This window comes from Filicampus tigris, chromosome 1 (assembly GCF_054856515.1).
Source record: "Filicampus tigris isolate MCC_2025a chromosome 1, RoL_Ftig_1.0, whole genome shotgun sequence".
Classification (NCBI taxonomy): Eukaryota; Metazoa; Chordata; class Actinopteri; order Syngnathiformes; family Syngnathidae; genus Filicampus; species Filicampus tigris.
Window position 1 is genome coordinate 30,067,376 of NC_141217.1, and position 20,786 is coordinate 30,088,161.

General features: G+C 39.9%; 1 protein-coding gene across 1 annotated transcript in view; it reads left to right on the plus strand.

Annotated features, from left to right (window-relative positions):
* Positions 1-20,786, plus strand: part of grm7 (glutamate metabotropic receptor 7) — a 147,595-nt gene that overhangs the window by 90,575 nt on the left and 36,234 nt on the right. Inside the window, exons 6-7 of the mRNA XM_086031042.1 lie at positions 2,358-2,558; positions 16,502-16,641. Of these exons, the coding sequence (XP_085887168.1) occupies positions 2,358-2,558; positions 16,502-16,641 (341 nt within the window). The remainder of the gene's footprint in view (positions 1-2,357; positions 2,559-16,501; positions 16,642-20,786) is intronic.

Here is a 20,786-nt window from a genome sequence, read left to right on the forward strand (position 1 = left end):
CAACGTAGGAGGTGTCCTGGATGGCCCGCCAGTATTACGCACCACTAATGTTGATTTAGTGTTGCCATGGCAGTGACACAAATGCAGCTCTACTCGCTATTAGGCAGTGCGCCATTTATTATTCATAAATGATTTTGAAGCTGCTAGTTAGTAATGAAATAGGATGACTTCATATAGTTGTTTTAATGAAAACATACTGTATGCCCCCTGGAAACTGTGCTCTATGCAGGCCAACCGGCAGCAGCATGCTGTTTGTTCCTTAGCTTCATTTAAGATATTCCTGTTGAATTTCCCAGCGTGTGTCTGTCCTCTCGTTCATTAATATTTTGGTTAACGCCCGAGGACCTGCTTCCTAAACATCCGTCTTGAAGTTTTTCAGTAGCCCGCATTGTATTCCCTGCGCCCCTGCATGATGGAGTCAGCTCAGTTCGGCAGGAGGACTCGGCTTTATTTGGGTTTGAAATTACAGTGGAAATGACAGCATGCAGAACGACTACGTACTTATTATACCCCCGTATTTGTTGTATTACCGTCTTTGTGGTAGCTGTAATGGTAGTGTTGTGATGCATGCTCATATTACTTGAACTCAGCGTGCCAACAGTTTGACAGGCATGGTGCTGCATTCATTATCTGTGTGGGTGATGCTGGTAATGTGGGACGCTGTATTAATCTTGCCTGCATACACGTTGACGCTTATGCTAGTGTGTCACGAATGACTGTTTGCCCAAGGATTCGGTTTCCTTCCCGTTGTTTTGTGTGGCGTATTTCATCATGTGTCAAAGATAAAAGATTCACGTCCACGCCGTGCGCCCCGCAATCCCTCCGTGAAATTATTGTAAATGACTTTTATTCCTCCCTTGATCCAGCTAAGAATGCCTTTTATAACTGCGAAGGCCGTGCAACTGTTTGGATGGTTTCTTTCTTCATATTTCAAGTCGGGTTTTATTTGTGAATGTCAAATCCAGAACAGGAAGCTTGTTCATTCAAAGAATGTGCATATAGGTCACCCTATGCTTATTTCTTTGATGCTTGTTGGCTGTAATATGTTAAGTTCTGAGTAATGGACTGAAATGTCAACATTGATTGTTTTTGACCTCCTCCTGTTAAGCAAGTCTGCTGCGTCCTGTTAGCATCTCCAGTCAAACAAAATCAGCGTTCTTTTATGTTGAGGCTTTATGTTTTCCTTTCTCAATGATGAACTGTTTGTTTGTACCGGACAGAATATTATTGATAATATATTGCAAGCCAAACGACTTGTGGTACTAGTACCGGTAGTCATTGTGCCAGATTTAGAAGAGGTGTTTGCACATGAAAAGACAGGTGCAATTTTGTTAGCTCAGGCAAATGATGGGGAAGCTGATCTACTGGCGCACCAAGTATTGTCAAACTGGCAATATTGCCACACAGTTCACTGCGCGCGTGTTGGGAGGAATATTTGCAAACAGATTAATTTCGTACTTGCAATGTGATTCATCAAACCTGAGACGAATTGCAATGGGTGATTTTTCGTCATTCGATACCGCATCTGAAAGTGTGACGTTGTGTTTCGTGTTTCATGCGCATTTCATTCACATTAGCAGTGGCGGTTGATCCTGTAATGTGAGCAACTACATAAAAAAATTGGATTTAACAAATTATCTAAATTGGGCATCATGTCCTGTTGTGTGAACGTAACCTTAATCACACGCCAACCAACAGCGCTTGCAATCTGTTAGGGTCAACACGCAATTGAGCGCCCGCTATTTGAGATCTTAGTATATCAGGCCCTTTGCGTTGATGGCGTTCACATTTTGTCATTGCCATCACCGGATCTTCCAATGCGGAGAGTGAAAAACAGCACATTTGGTCACAAGAAGAATACAGAAGCATGTTGGACATTTAAATATTCATACTGTGTACAAGCGACAGGAGGCAAAACCTTTACAGCCAACCATAGTCAAAGGGCAATACGCTGTGAGGCCGAACGTAAAAGAGCGTAAAGCCAGTGGAGAGAAGTGTGTCTCTAAAGTTCATGGTGATTTTTATCACCTTGTAGATGGCACCAATGAGACCCATTGTTAGCAGCTCATTATGATGTAGAACAAGACACTAATGCAATCTGCTGGCTTGGTCACAAACAGCACAGCCCGATATTTGGCAATTTCTGCGTTTGGGAACTAAACGTGTCTTCTTCATTTACCCTGCCGCATTGTCCCTTTTAGGTGTAATTCCCTCAAAGTCAGACTTGAACGTACTGCCAGCAAATGATAAATAGTAGAATAGAAGAGCTGAGGAAGGAACTGGAAGTGGAGGCGGATAGTGAGTGCTGATGTAATGGTTTGTGCTGCATTTACTAGCTCTTAGTCTTCTTCCCACAGGCCAAGAACGCATCGGGATTGACTCCAAGTATGAGCAGGAAGGGAAGGTGCAGTTTGTGATTGACGCGGTGTACGCCATGGCCCACTCGCTGCACACCATGCAGAGGGACTTGTGTCCCGACCATCCTGGCGTCTGTCCACAGATGGAGTCTGCTGAAGGAAAAACTTTGCTCAAGTACATCCGCAATTCCAGCTTCAACGGTAAGTAGGACTTTCAAGGACATCGTTGATAGAGGCGCCACAAACATTTTGAAGTCAGACAAGCTTTTGTTGATTAATATACAAAGATCCCACTGCTTTGACCTTTGTTGCGGTGCTGAATACTTGATGCCATACTGCCATGAAAAATACATGATCCTGACTAGCAAACTGGCTGACTTTCACTCTTCTTCATATTTATGTACTGAATACTAACGATGCACCGATATAAGCAGTAGAAAATTGATGGGTTAATTGATCGGTTAATGTATGTTGGAAAAAAAACGCCCATCAGCCTGGATATTAGCAGCAGGGGAAAAGGGGTCAACACCGTTTTTTGTTAATTAAAATGAAGTTTTTATGTCCTTGTAAAGATGCTCTTCATTAATGCAGGTGCTTGGAGGCGTTACCAAGATGGTCACCAAGACCTTCCTAGAAAGTCTTAAAAACAATCAGTTTAAAATGTCATTATGTAGCAACGATATGTAAATTAAGTTTGATTTAACACAATCTAAAATTATTCACTACAGTGGCCGCGAGTATTGGTGGAGCAGGAGATACTGCTAATTAGGGGTGGACGATATATATCGTCATCGATTTCATCGTCAATCTTGCTTTCACGATGTGCAATTTTACATTATCGAGTATTAATACTGCCTCGAAAAGAGTCAGTCGATGGCAGCAAAGTATGAGGAAATGCTGAAACCCCCATTCAGCATATCAGACGGCAGAGGAGGAGGAAGTGATTCATTCGCCGAATCAGCGGGCAGGACCCAGTCACGTGACCGCTCTGTTTCAAGTATGGAGGAGTGTCAAACGGGGAATAATAGCAAGGCACAAGTCCACGTCGTCCATAGTCTGTAAATGGTTTGAGCTTGATAAAACTGACGTCGGTGGGAATAACATTGTTGGATGTGCCAAAAAGGTCACCGTGAAGAGCAATTGTGTTCCACCACGGGCCATATGGATTACGAGGAAAAGTTAGCGACCGCACTAGCATGCTAAACAAAAGCATAGTAAACAAACACACTTAGAAATCAGTCGCAGAGTTGAGCCAACAAACGCACTCACGCACACACAAACTCAGTACTTTAGCAAGCAAGTCAAACGTGACAGCCTGGATGTTCGGTTAGCATTCAGTTTACACGCTTGTACTCCGCATCATTCATAACTAGCCTGTATTCCCGAGGCAAACTACGACGGCTTGTTAGTGTGACGCCAGGATACACCCAAACATGAATAAAGTCACAAGTCTTCATATCACGGCGATGAATGAGTGGGAAAATGCACTTTTTCGGTAAGTTGCAGTACAGTGGGCAATGTATGAGAATGGGTGTTGTCATGACAACGTCTTTTTTTCCTCTCTCACTGAGTGACACTTCTGTCACACAAATCACATATCAAATACATTTATTTCCCATTGTGATTGCTGTAGTAGTTGGCAGTGGTACACCAGTACTTACTGCAGCTCAAAATCTCATTACATATATCATATTATTATGGAATAATAGGAGACATTTAAATGACAGAAATATTCCCAAAAATCAATGTAAGTCTAGACATAATTTTTTAGTTCTTCATAGTTAAATATTGCCATAGAATATTGTTATGTTTTGAAGAAGCTGTATTAAGCAATTTAAAATATATACAAGCTGTTGTTCACAAACGCTGTCTATCCATAAGTGTTCTGTGAAGCAAGTGCAGATTTTAAATATTTTTTGTAGAATATCGTCAAATTATCGTTAGCGAGTTTTTAAAAAAAATATTGAGATTATTATTTTTTTTTTTTTAGCCCATATCGCCCAACCCTACTGCTAATACAGTGCACTGAGCTCCTGTTTGCCTGTCAAACAGTCTAGTAGGCATGGCTTGCATAAACCTATTTCATGCCAGAGGCGTATGGGCATGTTTCCGCAGAGCCTCCCCGTCCCCTCCCCTGCATATGAAGAGTAAAAAGCAAAGACAAAACTAATAAATAATGATTACATGAAATGATTTTTCATTTGAGTTCTCTGGTCCGTGCTTTACATTGATTGTCTTTTTCAATCCAACAATGTCAAAGATGTAATCATTAAAATGAATGAAAAATAGCTGAATTTGCATATTTCCTATTCAAATACTCAGAAGAAGGGAAAAGTGTCTGCTATGAGTCATAGTGTCCGTCATGCCTCACGCAACCACGCACACATTAATTGACGCAAGCAGTTATTGGGGCATGCCTTCACACAAGAGACATTGCAGTTTCCCTTTATATTGTCAATATACGTTTTATCGCACGTTTTGCACATGCTGACATGTCTGTCGAATGTATTTAATGAATGTGAATGATAGGCATATTTAGTCATTCTGGTCAGCCAGAAAATGGAAAATGCACGGTTGAGCCCAGAAATTAGCGTGACTGCCGTTGCAGACAGATGGCAGTGCTGAGCTTCATTGGCACAATGCGTAGAAGAAGCAAGGTACACTTCCTATAGAGGTACATAACACCTGACGAAAGCCTCTGCGAGTTGAGGATGCGCAGACCTAGTCGCCAAATTTAACAAGGAGCCCCCCGGGATCTCCTCCATTCACTTAACTGCGGTAACTGTGTTTAGCTCCAATAAATTCATCAGAACTCATTGAATTCTTTACTGACTTTGACATGGATTAGTTTGTTACAAACTTCAGACAGTTATGATACCACGCACATGGGCAATTTTATAATTGGGGCTTTCATAAGATTAGATATAAAGGTAAGACCAAATGGTTTTTCATTTTAAAAAACAGAGCTCAGAAAGACCCTTGAAGAAACAACCACATTTAAATTGACACATTATGGAATTGAGTGAAGCATAATCCAAAGATTTGAAAACAAATGTTTCGACTAAGGTTGAAACATAAAATACAGGGTGATCTTCTCTTTTGGGTTCATATTTTTATGTCCGTCAGTGCCTCGCCAGTCATGAACCTCACCGCATGTCACTGTTTCATGCCACTACTCATTAGGAATTGGGTCACAAATTATGTTTCCACGAATCGCGACTAGCAGATGACGAATAGTGTATGACAGTTATGAAGGTTCTTCACATGAATTAGGCACATGCCTGTGTTGTGCAGTATAGAAAGTCAAATTGAAAGCAAAGGAAAACTCACATCAGATGACGAGTGTTGTAGTTTTTCTGGTATTTAGTCTGCTTAAGTGATTGGGGACTTGTCACTTTAGTTGAAATATGCCAGTGCGGACAACATTTATTTCACGACATCTTGTTAAAATGCAGACACCTGTCTCCCTTGGCTGAGATTCTGACCTCAAGTGAAATCTCCCAATTATTCCGCAAAAGGGAACGAAACCCAACTGTTCCAGGCATAGCCTGAGATCGCTGCGTGTGACGTGTGCTGGAGTGGCGGGAGAAAACCCGGAAGAGAGGAATTGGTGTGAGCGAGAGTGAGAAGGAGAGGAGATCCGAAAATAAATAGAACCCCGATCGCGAAGCGACTTGACGCCTCATTGTCTGCCCACCACGCTGGCTGCAGTCAGTTCGCCCTGACTACGGTTTGGGAGCTGATACTACTGACTCAAGCCTGATAACGGAAGGTAACACGTTATTTTTGCAGGAATACATTGTATGTGCCAGCACTAGTACAAGGTACTCGGATTAATATTACATTTGTGTCATAAGAATTCAACAGAATAATCATCACTGTCTGCAGACCGGAAGTGACATTGAAGCTCAAGTAGCGGCTTGCCTGCTAATATACAGCGGACTATTGAATTGTTTTGGCTGAGAGATTGTTAAGCGCAATGGATTGAATTATTTGATTCTGTGTGCACCGTTGTTAATGTGAAATTGTTAGAGGAAAAATGTGACAGTTTGAATACAACCAGGCTGGTGGAAAGAAGTGCCTAATTATTTTTCTTAAGAGCAGTCATATATAGAAACATGAACAGACAGTCACATTTATCTTCCGCTTTGACGGTACTGGATCCACAAAACATTCAAAGGATACGATTCAAAGGATTTTGTAGTCATACCAGCACACATTTCCACATATGTCACAAAATACAAAATTCCTTATCATGTTTTGTAATATTATGATATCAGAGAGAGAGACAAGGACAAGGATGGCTAAAAACGGGTGGATTTTGCTGCTTAACTCATATTCCACAAAAACAATATTAATCAGAATGCTGTGTTTCAACTAGTGGGCCTGCTGATATATATATATATATATATATATATATATATATTCTGGAAAAAAATATGGGTTGACTTACGCTTTAAGGATAAACCTTGTATAAAAAGACAAGAGAATACTGAATTAATGAATCCATACTCTGTGATCAGCTCATAGTTATTCATCACCAAATTATTGGTGTTTAAAAAAAAAAAAACGGTGCGTTATAATTTTGAATGAATGAATGAACCACTGTCTAACCACTGTCTAATGTACTGTATGAGCCGTTCAATTGGGAAGGAATTCATTTATTTACTTTTAAATATATTGATTTTAAATATCTATCTATATATGTATGTTCACAGCATAGTCTAAAGCAGACTGATCAGTTATTTTCCTTTACTCCAATAGTCAGGGGAAAGAAAACGGTCACAGTACATTTAAGATTGCATCAGACTCATCTGACTCACATCGAGCTATCACCTCTTTTGATATCTTTAAATCATCTTCATCGTCATCTTCTTTTATTCATTGCCAAACATCACTCTCTTGCTTTTGATTTTTCTTCTCTGCTGGCCTCAATCTCTTTGGATTTACTCTTGTGAAACATAAATTTAGAACTAGATGCATTTGCTGGGCTTCATCTTGTACCTTGCTTGTGTGTACACTTACTGTATGTGTGTCTGTGCTGTATACTGTAGTATGTCTGAATATTTACTGCATGTTCATGCATATTGTGTAATATTGGCTGGTTTCAATGTTTTGGATTGTGTTCTGGATTCACCTTTAATTATGAATTTGGGTGACTGATTATTTCTCAAAATGAGATGATGCATCTCAAGGGTCTATCGTTGAAATAAATAAACAAACAAATTGTGGTTGTTCACAAATTAAAAGTGCGGACCCCAGTCCGTAAACACTGAAAATTGAACTTACTGAGAAGGAGCCGACTCCATTAGCGTCATAATAGATTCTATGCTATTAACGAAAGAGGAGGCGGAGATATGTTTTAATTTTCATGGGGGAGAGGATTTTTCTGGAAAACCATTATCAGCACTAATTGTAACATGTAGAATTTTACTGTTTCAGAATTATTCTTTGAACATTCATAATCACCTCCTGCTAATTTATTCCTCATGCCTTTGACTCTTTTGAACAGTTCATTAGTTGTGTTGCACTAGGCATGTTGCCCAAATTCAACGTGTGAGACAGGGGGGCTTGTATATTCTGATTGCATAAACCAGGGATACTCGATAACCACTTTTTTCAGACCAAGTACGGTAAGAGTAGGCCTGCAAGTGCTTCAATTTAAGTACCAACACTTGATAATACCAATACATCTTTTTAATTGTGATGAAAATGTGTTCTATTTGAATATGTCTAAAATACAAACTTTTCTTAAACGTGGCTTTAGTTACAATCCAATGTAATGGTCAACACGTCATTTCTAACATTTTGACATCCAATTTCAAGTCTTGCCACACATTTTACTTAAATGTAGCCTGTAAAACAAGATATTTCAGTTTTCCAGTGTCTCAGTCAAAACACCAGGGGGCACTGTTAAAAGGAAACACATACAGTAGATAAGAGATGAAGAGCAAAAACCTTGAGTCTGGCGGATATAAATGAGTAAGAATATGAATGTCATGTTAGCTACGTACAGCATGTGTCAACTACCAAAAGAAGTGGTTAAAAAGAAATACGAGTACAAGAATGCTTCTTGAGAATATCAGAGGTTATAAAATAAAGCTGTTTCAGGACAACAGTCGTAATATTTTTTGACTGGGCCGACAAAACCGATACTTGCCGAATTGAAGCCGCCACCTTCGCCGCCCAAGCAGAGTTCATCATCTGTTTTGCAGAGCATAACTTGCCATCACCTAAAAGTGTTATCCACGTTCTTCGAGTATCACCTCGTAGCTAACATGGCTTCTACCCTGAAAGGTATACTGTATGTTAGCCTGGTGAAGTAGTCACGTGTGTAGTATTTGAGCATTTTTACAAGTACAGTCGTACAGTGTCAGCAGATTTGGCACCAGTACTGATACTTTATCCCTTCTTGTGCATCCCTATACACAAATGAATAAAAAAAATAAAAAAAATCAGGTAATGTAATGTACATAGGCTAGTCTTGGAAAATTTGTTTCAGAAACATATGTCAATACCTCCCGCTCTGTGTAATTTAAGGATTATTTGATGTTGTCTGGGTTTCTCTGTTCTTGATCTTCTGCATTATTTAGGCCCGTATGGAAAGTAATGTACTTAACAATTAATGTCAGTGGCTATTAATGACATCTGCACTGCAAGGCAACAGCGGAAGTAGAGAGCCGAATGGAAGGCGACTTTGAGACAAGAGAGACTAGTGTCTTTACAGATGCGCTGGCATGTCAGCCGGTGATCATTAGAAGCCTGTCTGAAGAACACTGTGTCCTTAGAAAATGGTCTAGATCAGACTGAGCTCTTTAAAAAAATAAAATAAATAAAAAGAAGTATGTGAATTAGTTTGCCCAAACTGGCCTACTTTCAGAGGCGCACAACAGCAGCTCAACTGTGCCTGGCATTAAAATAACTCTCCCCTATGACAAATGTTATGTGGAATATGTGTGGTGAGAATAATGTTCACAGCATGAACTCAATACAAAACAGTGTGTACTAAACTCCAATGAAAAAATGACTAAATAGTACAATTAATGCACTATAAACCACAAACAAAATCATTCCATTTATGTACTGCTTATAGTGTTGTAAGGAGCTGTAGTCTCTCCCAGCAGACCTTCGATCGGTTGCCGGTCAATCACAGGGACATTGTAAATTGGGGCATTGAGTTTGAAATGATACAAATGCAATACAATACAATACAATTTTATCTATATAGCGCATTTCATATGGTCAGAGACACTGGGCGGGCCTGATGTGGCCCCCTGGCCAGTCCGGGTCCGGTTTAATCTTTAGTCCACTAGCTTCATGCTCTTGCTAACACAAAATGGGAAACTCATATACCTCCAGAATCAGCCAATATAATATATATACACACATCAGTGAAATGATAACTTGCATAAATATTTTGATACCAAATTCTGTGGCCACTTCAAATATAAGAGGTGCTAAAAGTGGTGGCCATTAGCTTGCAGATATTTATCTGCACGGCATGAGTACTGATTGGGTAACAATGGCCAAAGTGTCCATTGGGATTGCTGCACATGCATTTTCAATATCTTGTCTAACGGCCACCAATGGTGTTGATTTCCTGCGATACACAACACCCTTTAGGGTACCTATGGGGGGGTTAACATGTGAAAATGCAATAGCACTTCCTCCTCGCTCAAGTGAATGGCCAAGGGTGTCTATTTAACATACGATGTCACAACAGAGCCATCAAAGATGACAATAGTCGATGTTTAAGTTTTGTTCGTGTATCATAAGAAATGATGTATGTGTATTTAATGTTTGTTCAAAGACAGTCATAAAGATGTGTTATTATTTTTATTTTCAAACAGTCATGTCATCAATCAACACATTGCCTTGCTTGTTATTTTGGCATACACAGGAAGTTCGCTAACCTGTTTTACATGTTAGGTCACGTGATTATCCACATGTAGCGGATTGATGCAAAGTTATTAAATGCAATGCAAGCTATTAAAAACTGTTAAATTCTTTTTATTCCGTTGAATTATGTCACTGCATGTTTTTAGAAGTACAATATTATTGAATTCTATTTTTCTCGTTAAAAAACATGTTACTTTTTTTTTTTAATTTTTTTTTTTTAGGATGCTGTAACTGATTAATTGTGTGACCTGATATTGATTTATCTTATTTTAAATGTTATTTGAAAATGAACTTCATCATTCATTGACATTCAAGCAGCACGGCAACCAGTCTTAACAGGGCAAATTTCTCTTCAATCGTGTGAAGACAAACTTCTGTCAGGGAGATAAAGGCTACAAAGCCTCCAACACTGTCGCTATGGCAGCAGTGCAGGATGAGGGAGCGACTGTCTGTGTGCGGCGTTTCAGTGGGCATTATCAAAGTGAAGATACGTTAAATTGATTGAAAATCCGTTGTCCAATCTCAGTAACCATCTGGGCACATTTTATGGATTTGAGCTAGGCCAAAATCATTCAACTCGGAGTGACAAAGATGGAGGCTGATTTCAGCTGAGCAAACACAAGGCCATTCGTTTCTTCCGTCTGCTTCCGTGCGCCTCTTGGGCACTCTCTGTGGCGCTGCGATATTCGACAGCCTTTCCACAAGTGAAGGAAGGTTGGTTACGTTGCGGCTAAATGCAATTAGCCCATAACCTGGCGCATTATCATGCGTACGTGCCACTACTGATGTATATTTCAGAGTGAAGGAGTGCAAACCTCCTTTTGTTTATATCCCCACTGCACCCGAGTCACAGAGCTGAGGAGTGAGAAGCAGCGAGAAAAAAGGCGAGAATAATGATGCGAGAAAAACACAGCAGTGGATCCCCGGTCCACCCACACTGCTCAGCACAGCAGAGCAGCTGTGCACTTTTGCTAAGTCTTAGTTCAGAGCCTCATGCAAATGCATAAATCTTTCATCTTATACGACACCCTTGCTTAGGAGTCGAGAGAGAACATTTTGCTCCACTGAAATATCAGCCAACGGGAAATTGTAAGGAATTTTTAATACCCCTTTTATCAGCGCACACAGAAATGCCACTTAATTATTTGCTGTAAAGCTGCAGCGCGCCAAGTTCCTGATCGCTCGTGTCACATTCTTGACTGACTTTGTGTGTTTGTGCATTTGTGCGTGCGCAACTGTTCTGCTGAGGCGCCCAGTACCAATGTAACTCCTGTCACACATTTGCTCACAGTAGTCCAAATCTTGCTTACATCTTTGCATGCTGTTTTAACACATCTATTTTGGTGAAGTGGAGGAGGCATGAATGTGTCTGACACCCACTGAATTTATTTTATGTTTTGTTTGGTTTGTTGGACAGGTTTTCATGATTTATGTCACCATATGTGGTCATACCAATGGCAATTTTCACATGCGTGACTAAAGCAGTGGAACCCCGTGATCTCCTAACAGTGACAAACAAATGTGCCTTTGAGAGACTTTGCCGTTTCACCCCACAAACTTGAGATTGTCCATTGAACTTCAAATTCATTGTAATGAGATGTTATGCCGTTACAAATGCATATTCCTAGCTATATCCTCCGACGACCCACGACACCGTCACATGTCTATTCTGTTGCGTTTCATTGGTTAAGAGACCGAGAATTAAATAATAAATAGAAAATGATTTATACGCTCTCCCGGCTTTAAGGGTAGAAAGATGCAACAGCGCTCCCGGCTCTAGTGGTAGAAACGCGGTTATGCGCTCTCGTCCTTAATGGGTTAGTGAGCACATGGACCTTCACTTCATCAAGATCACTGTTTACTGTTTAACAAATGCTGTATATTTCAAATGCCTGACAGATTTTTACCGTAAATTAATGTTTCACTATGACAGAGTGGACATGTTGAGCTTGATGACATCCAGCTACACGCATAAAATGATGACAATTACAAATCATGGGTGTAAATATTTACTCTACAAATAGCCACTGTTTCAGCTCCCAGGGAAGAAAGACAAAATGCTGCTCTTAATGTTACAGAAAACATTAGAGCATTTCTTACAGACTCTATGCCTCACCTTCTTTTAAAATGGTATTAGTTTTATTTATTTATTTTTTAATATTTTGGTATTCTTTTATCAGTTTTTTTTTAATATAACTTGGGTTGGAAATGCCCATAATGCCTTTTTCAGGCTATTTGGATTGGTCAAAAGCACCTGGCAGATGAGACAGCTGGATTTCTCATTAATATTTGAAATATAAATAACCTTTGTGCTACCTTTGTGATTGGATTACTGTTCTTCAGAATTTAATATGAAAACAGCTTTGCTCTGATTGGTAGTACACTAGATGTCGATGTCTCGTGGCGGCCATGCAAGCGTTCACAGCGACATCACATTTTGATCCTTGGATGTCGACTCTGAAGCAGAATTCACAAAGTGTTGGACTCTTGGCCCACTAATTGCAAATTTACGCTGAGTTTAGACCGTGAGAATGGGTTAGCCTTGTCCTTCTGATAGGTTGTTGCAAAGTAATCGTGAAAGCCACTGAAATATACTGCACCCTGAATTTGACCGCATACGGCATTAACTGTTCAGTCTAGCAATGTCCAATGTGCTGTTGTGAACAATAAAACATTTTGATTTAGTAACATTTAACCTCTTGTTAGTCACGCTGCAGTTAACAGAGCTGTGGGGGGAACTGCCAAAATCATGAATAAAAAAAATGAAAGAAACACATATGAAGAGACTTATTATTGTACTGGTATGTGTGCAAATCTTTGACCACAACCTGAGGTTTTTTTTTTTTTTTTTTAAATTCTGCTGCATTTTCATGATGACTGAGTGATTCTGATGAGGACACCAAGGGCACCTGAAGGGCCATTGAGCCAAATATAATTGAAAAATAACAATACTATATTTTCCTGTTGTATCGTTATTATAAAAATGACAGAAACTTTACTAAAGTAACAATATCTGTAATCTAGCACATTAGCCCATTTTGACGTTTGGTGGATTGAGGGGGTCAAAAAGTGACAGTGTGGGTCTGCCTATATTGAAATGGCAACACATTAGCTACACACAGCACTGTTAAAAAGCCCAGCCCAAAAAAAAACAAAAACCTTCTTTTGTCACCAGTCTTTTAGGAACGTGGCTGGCTTGTTCTTTCACCGGAAACAGACTTTTCCTCACTACTCTTGTCTTGCTTTGTTTTACAAGAGTCTTTTTGGCAGAAACTTTTGTAGGGTGTTCAATGACAAATGTCCTTGGAAAGAAAACTGGAGGGAGATGAAATTCCCCTCTGGCTTAAAACAATGGAAAAGGTGTTGTGGCCTCACAGCGCCACAAGCTCTGTTGTAGATATAAAAAAAAGAAAACATTCTCCTAAAAGTGTTTTGGGACATGTGCTTTTGGTCGTTTTCCTGCACTTTTTTTTTTTTTAATAGCCATAGCTATTTATGTTCTTAATTCCCAAGCCAAGTGTCATCAGACTCCCACTGTCCTAGTTAAAAAATACTATCTCCATTTGTGCTTATGGCCCACTGAGCACAGTGCCAAGGTGACTGATACTGTCCACATGTAGCTCTTGTTTTATTATCTCACCTCAGACTGAGATCTTAAAATGCCGCGTCAACAATTTAGACTTTATGTTTCAAATGAACCATGAGCGTTTTCATCTGAATACTGGTCAGCGGTCCACGTTCACTTCTGCAGGGAGGATGTCCTTTGAGGACATGCATTAACAAGTAACGTACTGTACACGGTAAAAAAAAACAACAACAACAAAAAAAACAAGGTTGTGTTGTCCTCGTGACATTAATTAGTGCAATCTTCAGGATTCTGCTTAAAACAGGCTGTTACGCACTGAGAGCAGATGGAGGCCATATGACGCTTTGGCTGACCTGTTTATTCTGCCTCCATATCCTGTTGTTGTCTGCTGTGTGAATGCAATGCACCGCCTCTAACCGGAGGTGCACGCTTAGTCAAGTCTATAAATATTGTCTCTAAACGCCACCACAATAGTTTTGAAATGTAAGGAACAAGATGTGTTTTAACGGCAGAATTTCATCTTAATTCACACCCAAATCTGGTGAATAGTGGAGAAATTACAGTAATTTGTATGTATGCCTTCCACATTTTAAGGGAACAAAAGTAGTGGGACAAATCAACAATCAGAAATCAAACTTTGACTTTTTATGTCATGCTTGTTGCTCGGTTGAGGACCCAAAAGCAGGAAAGCAGATTTGAATGGTTTAATTTAAAGTAAAAGAAAACAAGGTTCTGGGATGTTGAAAAAACACTAGTCCAAAAACAACAAGGATCAAATGAAACAAAACACTATGACTTGACTTTGATAACAGACCGCAGACAAATGACAACGAACCGACCAGGACTGAAAGAAAGTGGTGGAACAAAATACAGAGAAGTTGACGACACGAGGACACCTGGACAAGACAGAGTGTATTAGCTGATTGGCTAACACCAGGGACTGGGATGACAAGCACAGGTAGACTCAATAACCTAACGAGAGACAGACAAAAGAACACAAGGAAAACCATGAAACTAAAGTCAAAAACCAAGCTCAAAAGACAGACTATGACAGTTTAAGCCTGGAGTACACATCAAGGTTTTAAAATTGTCGGCCGACTTCCAATATCTGAGAGACCCCACACGTGAAAAAAATCATGTGTAATAAAGTTTTGAGCGTACCATGTGTGTTGCGCAGCCATACGGCAAGATCAACACGATACACAAACAAACCATGCTCATTCACAGATGTTCTAACGTCAGACAGAAAATCTCGCAAAACCCCTCGAGATGAAACGAGACTTTAGAGTGAACAAACATAGTGGATGAAAAGGCAGAAGTGACGCAAAAAGAAAAGACGTTGGGCTCTGTTGTGGCATGACTGTTTTCATTTGGGATTCCCACCGCGCTTCTTCGCCACCCAGTCATCCCGCTTTCTGATTGGCTGTACGTCAATTGTCAACCGGCTGCGTGCTCGTTTGTCCTCGGGGCACAGCACGCACCGTGCGAAGTCGGGTCCAAAAAGTCCAACATGTTGAATATCCCTGATTTGAGGTCAGACGTCCTTCCGAGCGGCCGAGATCAGGCTGAGCACACCACACACAGCAGGATTATCTGATAAGATTATCTTTGGAGAGTCGGCCCCGACCTCCGATTGTCGGGAGGGGAGATTCGGGGCTAAAATGATCCTGCCGTGTGAACCAGGCTTGCTTGCTGTAATTGTGTGCAAATCATTTGCACACAATTACAGACATCAACAGACTCTAGACTTCATCACTGGTGTTGCTCTGCCAGTTTTGTCTTCAGCAAGTGAAATGCACGCTCAATCGGATTCAGGTCGGGTGATTGACATTGCCATTGCATAGTATTCCACCTTTTCGGCATTATAAAACTCTTTGGTTGCTTTCGCAGTATGCTTGGCATCATTGTCCACCTGCACTGTGAAGTGTCGTACAATGACCTATGAAGCAATCAGATTGCTCGAAGCACTTCAGAATTCATCCTGCTGTTTATGTGATCATCAATAAAGGGAGCCAGTTTCATTGGCAGCAATACATGCCCACCTGGCCGTAGAAAAGCTGAGCAGCCAATCGTCACATTACTTTTAGTCCCTTCAAAAGTGGGTGGCACGTATACAAACTGTTGTAATTCCTACACCGTTCACCCAATTTGGATGTAAATACCCCCAAATTGAAGCTTAAAGTCTGCAGTTAAATCACATCCCGCTCGTGTCATTCCCAATCCATTGTGATGGCGCTTGGAGCCTAAATGATGAGAATCCAGTCCCAGTATGTATGGACCTGACCGTATCATTCAATAACGGTCAGTTTTCACTGTTAGACAGCACCTGAGAGCCAGCAAAAGTAATGTAACCACGCACGGGAGGCGGAATCTATTTCTCCTGTGGCCGCCGCGCAGGCCCGATGATGAATAGGAAGCAGGTGAGGTACCGCAGCAGCGGTCAGTAGGGAGATGACGTTCTTGCTTCCGGTTACGCTCAAGTGCAGGATGTAGGTCATGGCGGTGTTTAGAGGTTGTATCCAGAAGAAACTCAGGCATTTTATGTCCTTGCCACACAGTGAGAGAGAAGAGGGGTTACAGATTCATGCTTTTGTTTTTTTTTCCGAATCGAATGCGACACCCTGTCTCACCAATGGCCACCTTTTCTCTCTCTGTGCAGGCAGTGCTGCCACCCCAGTTGTCTTTAACAAGAACGGTGATGCTCCAGGACGCTATGACTTGTTCCAGTTCCAGATGACCAACTCCTCCATCCCAGAGTATAAGGCTGTCGGACAGTGGGTGGAGAGTCTCCAGCTCAGGGTACGACTATTTCCTGATCGGACTTGTACATGTACAAGTCCCTCGCCTTTTGGGATAATTGTCTAAGAAATGTACAACTTCCTGTCGTGATCGCAATAATAATAAAAATAAGTGCTTGTATAAACGGATGTACAGAAAATGGGCGGTACGGGGAGGGTGCGGGGCGTTACTCCGACATCCCCTGAAAAACAAAACAAATTATTTGAAAATATTAGAAAAAAAACTGTTTCTGATGAGAAACCTTGGATTATTAACGATGGCAGCAAAAAAATCTCTCGAGTGAACGAGATTGTGTTTGATGTAATGTCTTATTTTGCGGATCTGATCAATGGCGTCATTGATCATTCTGCAAATTATGGCATTACAACTGATCACTGATTTTGCCTCTGCTGATCCAATCTAGCTGATCAGATCTGTGTAAACACTAGAATCAAGGCAACTGGACTCTTTCTTGTTTTCCCAAAACATTTATTTATTCTATTAGGCTAACGAAATGTAAAACAACTCTAATGGTGCCATGACTTACGAGTGACCCAATTTACGAGCTTTTGGAGGGAAGACTCGTCCTTCAGACTGTTTTTGCTTTGACTTAAGAGCAAAAATTTGAGATATGAGCGCTGTATAGTGGCAGTCAACGCAGCTCACTTCATAACAAGCAACAGTTTGGAAGATAGTGACCAATTTTTCAATATTGGAAAATATTCAAGCTGTTCATTTCCACTCTCAGTTGCAGTTAACTGCCAAAGTAAACATAAAACAAAGAGAGAAAAAAACATAACTTTTTCTTTAAGTCTGCTAGTACAAAATGCACAACACCATCGACGGGCTCAGGGATATTATCAGTGTTTCAGTGTAAACCTTTAAGCAACAGATGTTTGAACACAAACCACGGAGCAACACATGTAGGCTGACAATACAACAAAACTCACAGGCATATATTCTTTATCCTCTGTTTACTATACTACACTGTATTACTAATACTACTATTATTGATGCATATTTTAGTTACTTGTGAAACTTCTTTGTTTGTGTCTCTATTGTCCTGCCTCCTGGCAGCCAAGACACACACACCAGAAGGAGCCCAATGGCTGGAACAGATTAATGGAATTTCCTTTCTTTTCTATGGGGAAAGATAATTTCATATACGAGCGTATTGAGGTACAAGTGTTGTCACAGGAGGAATTAAACTTGCAAGTCAAGGTACCACTGTACATTTCTAAAGCTTATCATTCCTTTAATGCTGCATGTTTGCAATCTGCTCAAGTGTGAATGTTTTGTCTTTTGGGAAAGTGAAGAATCTTTTTGCGAAATGGAAGGACGTTGTTTGCATCTTAAATACAGCGTGAGCTCAGGTGCAAACATCTTTTACTTATCGATGTGCAGAAATACCCTGTTTTCCTATTACAAACACAAAAGGGAAGTTCCTCTAGCTGGCAGCAGATAAGACAGATGTCTCGCACACGCTCACACACACAAGCACACGCACACACAGCTCTGTTTTCCTATCTCATAAGAGGACACTACTTTAGCTTTCACTGACATCTTGGAAATAAGGTGGTAATGTGGTTTAGGATGGAAATGGGTAAATACATGCATATGGCCGTCAATAAAGTGCAGTCTCTGCCAAGGCCAAACAATAATGCCACATAGTGTTTTAGTTTTTTGTTATAATTCAATTACAATGACTGACTGTCACAAAGAATACTGTGCCACATGTCTATTACTGTAAATACCCTGCACGAGTGGTGCAACAATTAATCAACAACTAATCTATTACCAAACTAATCACAAAATATGTTGATGCTCGAGTAATCATATAGAGACATTGTTTAATTTAAAATGGTCTAAATCCTCAAAATTTCAGCGTCTCAACTAGGCTTGTCAAAAATATCGATACTTCGGCACTTACTCGATAGTAAACATTTTGAACGGATACAATACTAGCTTGCTGTGGCATCGATATTACCGATACCAAACCACTGACTTCGATACCAACAGCGCTTTGCCAACGTGTGCTCCTAATGGTCTGCTGCTCCCGCACACACTGCCGAAGCCTGCCCCGTATGCCCACCCCTCCCTCCCTGCTCTGCCGTGTGCAGACTGCTCGTCGACTCCCTAGTTAGCCTCGCGGAAAAGCTACGAACGAAGTACGACCAATTAAAAAAAAAAAAAAAAAAGTGTGTACGCACGGCGCGCAGCCCCGGGCTCCTGCCACCGAAGCTGCGTCGCAATATCACGGAAGCTCGCCCCCACTCGAGCTGCCGTGGTCCTCTCGGTCAGTATGGTTATTTCTTTGCACTAGTTCAGACAATTTACGGATGAATAATTGTTTTTTTGTTTGTTTTGTTCTTTGCACTACTTCTTCCTTTGTTTTGCACTACCCCAGGCTCAGACAACTTAAAATGTGTTCCAGGCAGTGACTGTACAGAGGGTTGTCGAAATTAAATACTGAAGTTGTACTATTTCTTTGCACTACCTCTTAAAAAAAACTATTGTATTAATAATCATTTAAGTTTTGGGCGATAAAAAAACCTTTACAGTAAAAAAAAAACAAAAAACCTGTGCTTTAATTTGTTCCGTGTGGTATCGAAATGGTATCGAGTATCGATACTGAACTGGGTATCGGTATCGAAGTTGAAATTCTAGTATCGTGACAAGCCTAGTCTCAACAGTAAATATTTCTGTCGTCCTCCATTGCAGTTTTACAAAATAAAACATTTGCAAACCTCTGATTTTACTTTGGATGAAATTATCAAAATTTTTGCCTATTTTCCGACACATTACAGCCAAAACCAGTTACTGAATCAACATAATTTTAAATTGGTGTATTTTCTGCATTGTCAATTTGTTATGTCTTGTTTTTTAATTAAAGAATGGATATTAACATGTTTTTTTTAATCCGATTCATCATGTAATCAACCACATAATCGACCCTCAGATTGTTTGTTTTTGTCTCTATTGTTTATTCATGTTATTCATTTATTGTTTTAACTGTCTTTGTTTTTTTTGTATCTGATTTTAATTGATGCAGCAATGGTTGTTTTTAAAGTGCTCAATAAATAAAGTTGAGTTGATTTAGAGTTGAATTAATTTCACTGGTCATCAAATTTTTACTAAATTTCTCGGGATGTTTTTTTTTGCACCGATCTGCCCCGTGTCTTTTCTCTTGCACATCTTGTTTTTGTAATAATAATAATTGTTATTATAATAACAATAATAATATGTAATACTGTATATTAATATATTTTGTAATATTTCTGAATTAAGGGTTAGGTTTTGCGACAGGTGGATTTTTTTTCTAAAGCATCCTAGCTTTAACTTACAACACATGGTAAAATCCGTATTGTGCAAGCTTTTATACGTCACACTTTAAAGCAAAAAGACATTTTTAAAAGAAATGTGAACACAGATAAAGCCATCTCTGATTAAAATTCGCTGTTGACCAGTGTTACGAAAATAATGGCTAGTTGCATCCCTACTGTTCATTCCCCAAAGTACATACAACGACCTGTTTTTAGTAGTGTCCACTTGTGCTAAGACAAGCATCATCAATGTCACTGTCAGGGGCTGATCTCATAGCTGATGTCATTAACTTTAATCCTTGTTCATGTAGCAGCCGGTATAGTACTTGAAAGAGCAGAGCAGGAAACAGCCAAATGGGAGAGACGGTCAAGCCATATCTAAATGGTTCTGCTGTTGTTAAGTGTTAATAAATAAATAAATAAAATAAAACAAAATGTAAGAAATGAATAAACAGTCAATATCCTAAACTGATGAACTCTAACCCTGTATGTGGAAGTAAAGGGAAAAAAAACATACAGTCAGTAAATAATTGAATAGAATTAAAACATAATAATAATAATAATAATAATAAACAGTTTTTGTCACCCTTTCTCATTCAATTCAATGTACATTGTGGGGGACAGTATAAAGGCCAACACTTACTTTCCTTCCTGGATGCAGCAGCCAATCATATTGCATTCCTGCCTGGAACTCAAATGATATTAATGTAGTCGCTCTTCACAGAGGATAAAGAGTACAGTATATGACTGTGATTACTGTGATATTGTCTGTCTACGTGTTGCTGCACTGGTTGTTTTCAAATACCCGCTGCTTAGCCCTAAAGGGTTACAACATATGTGTTA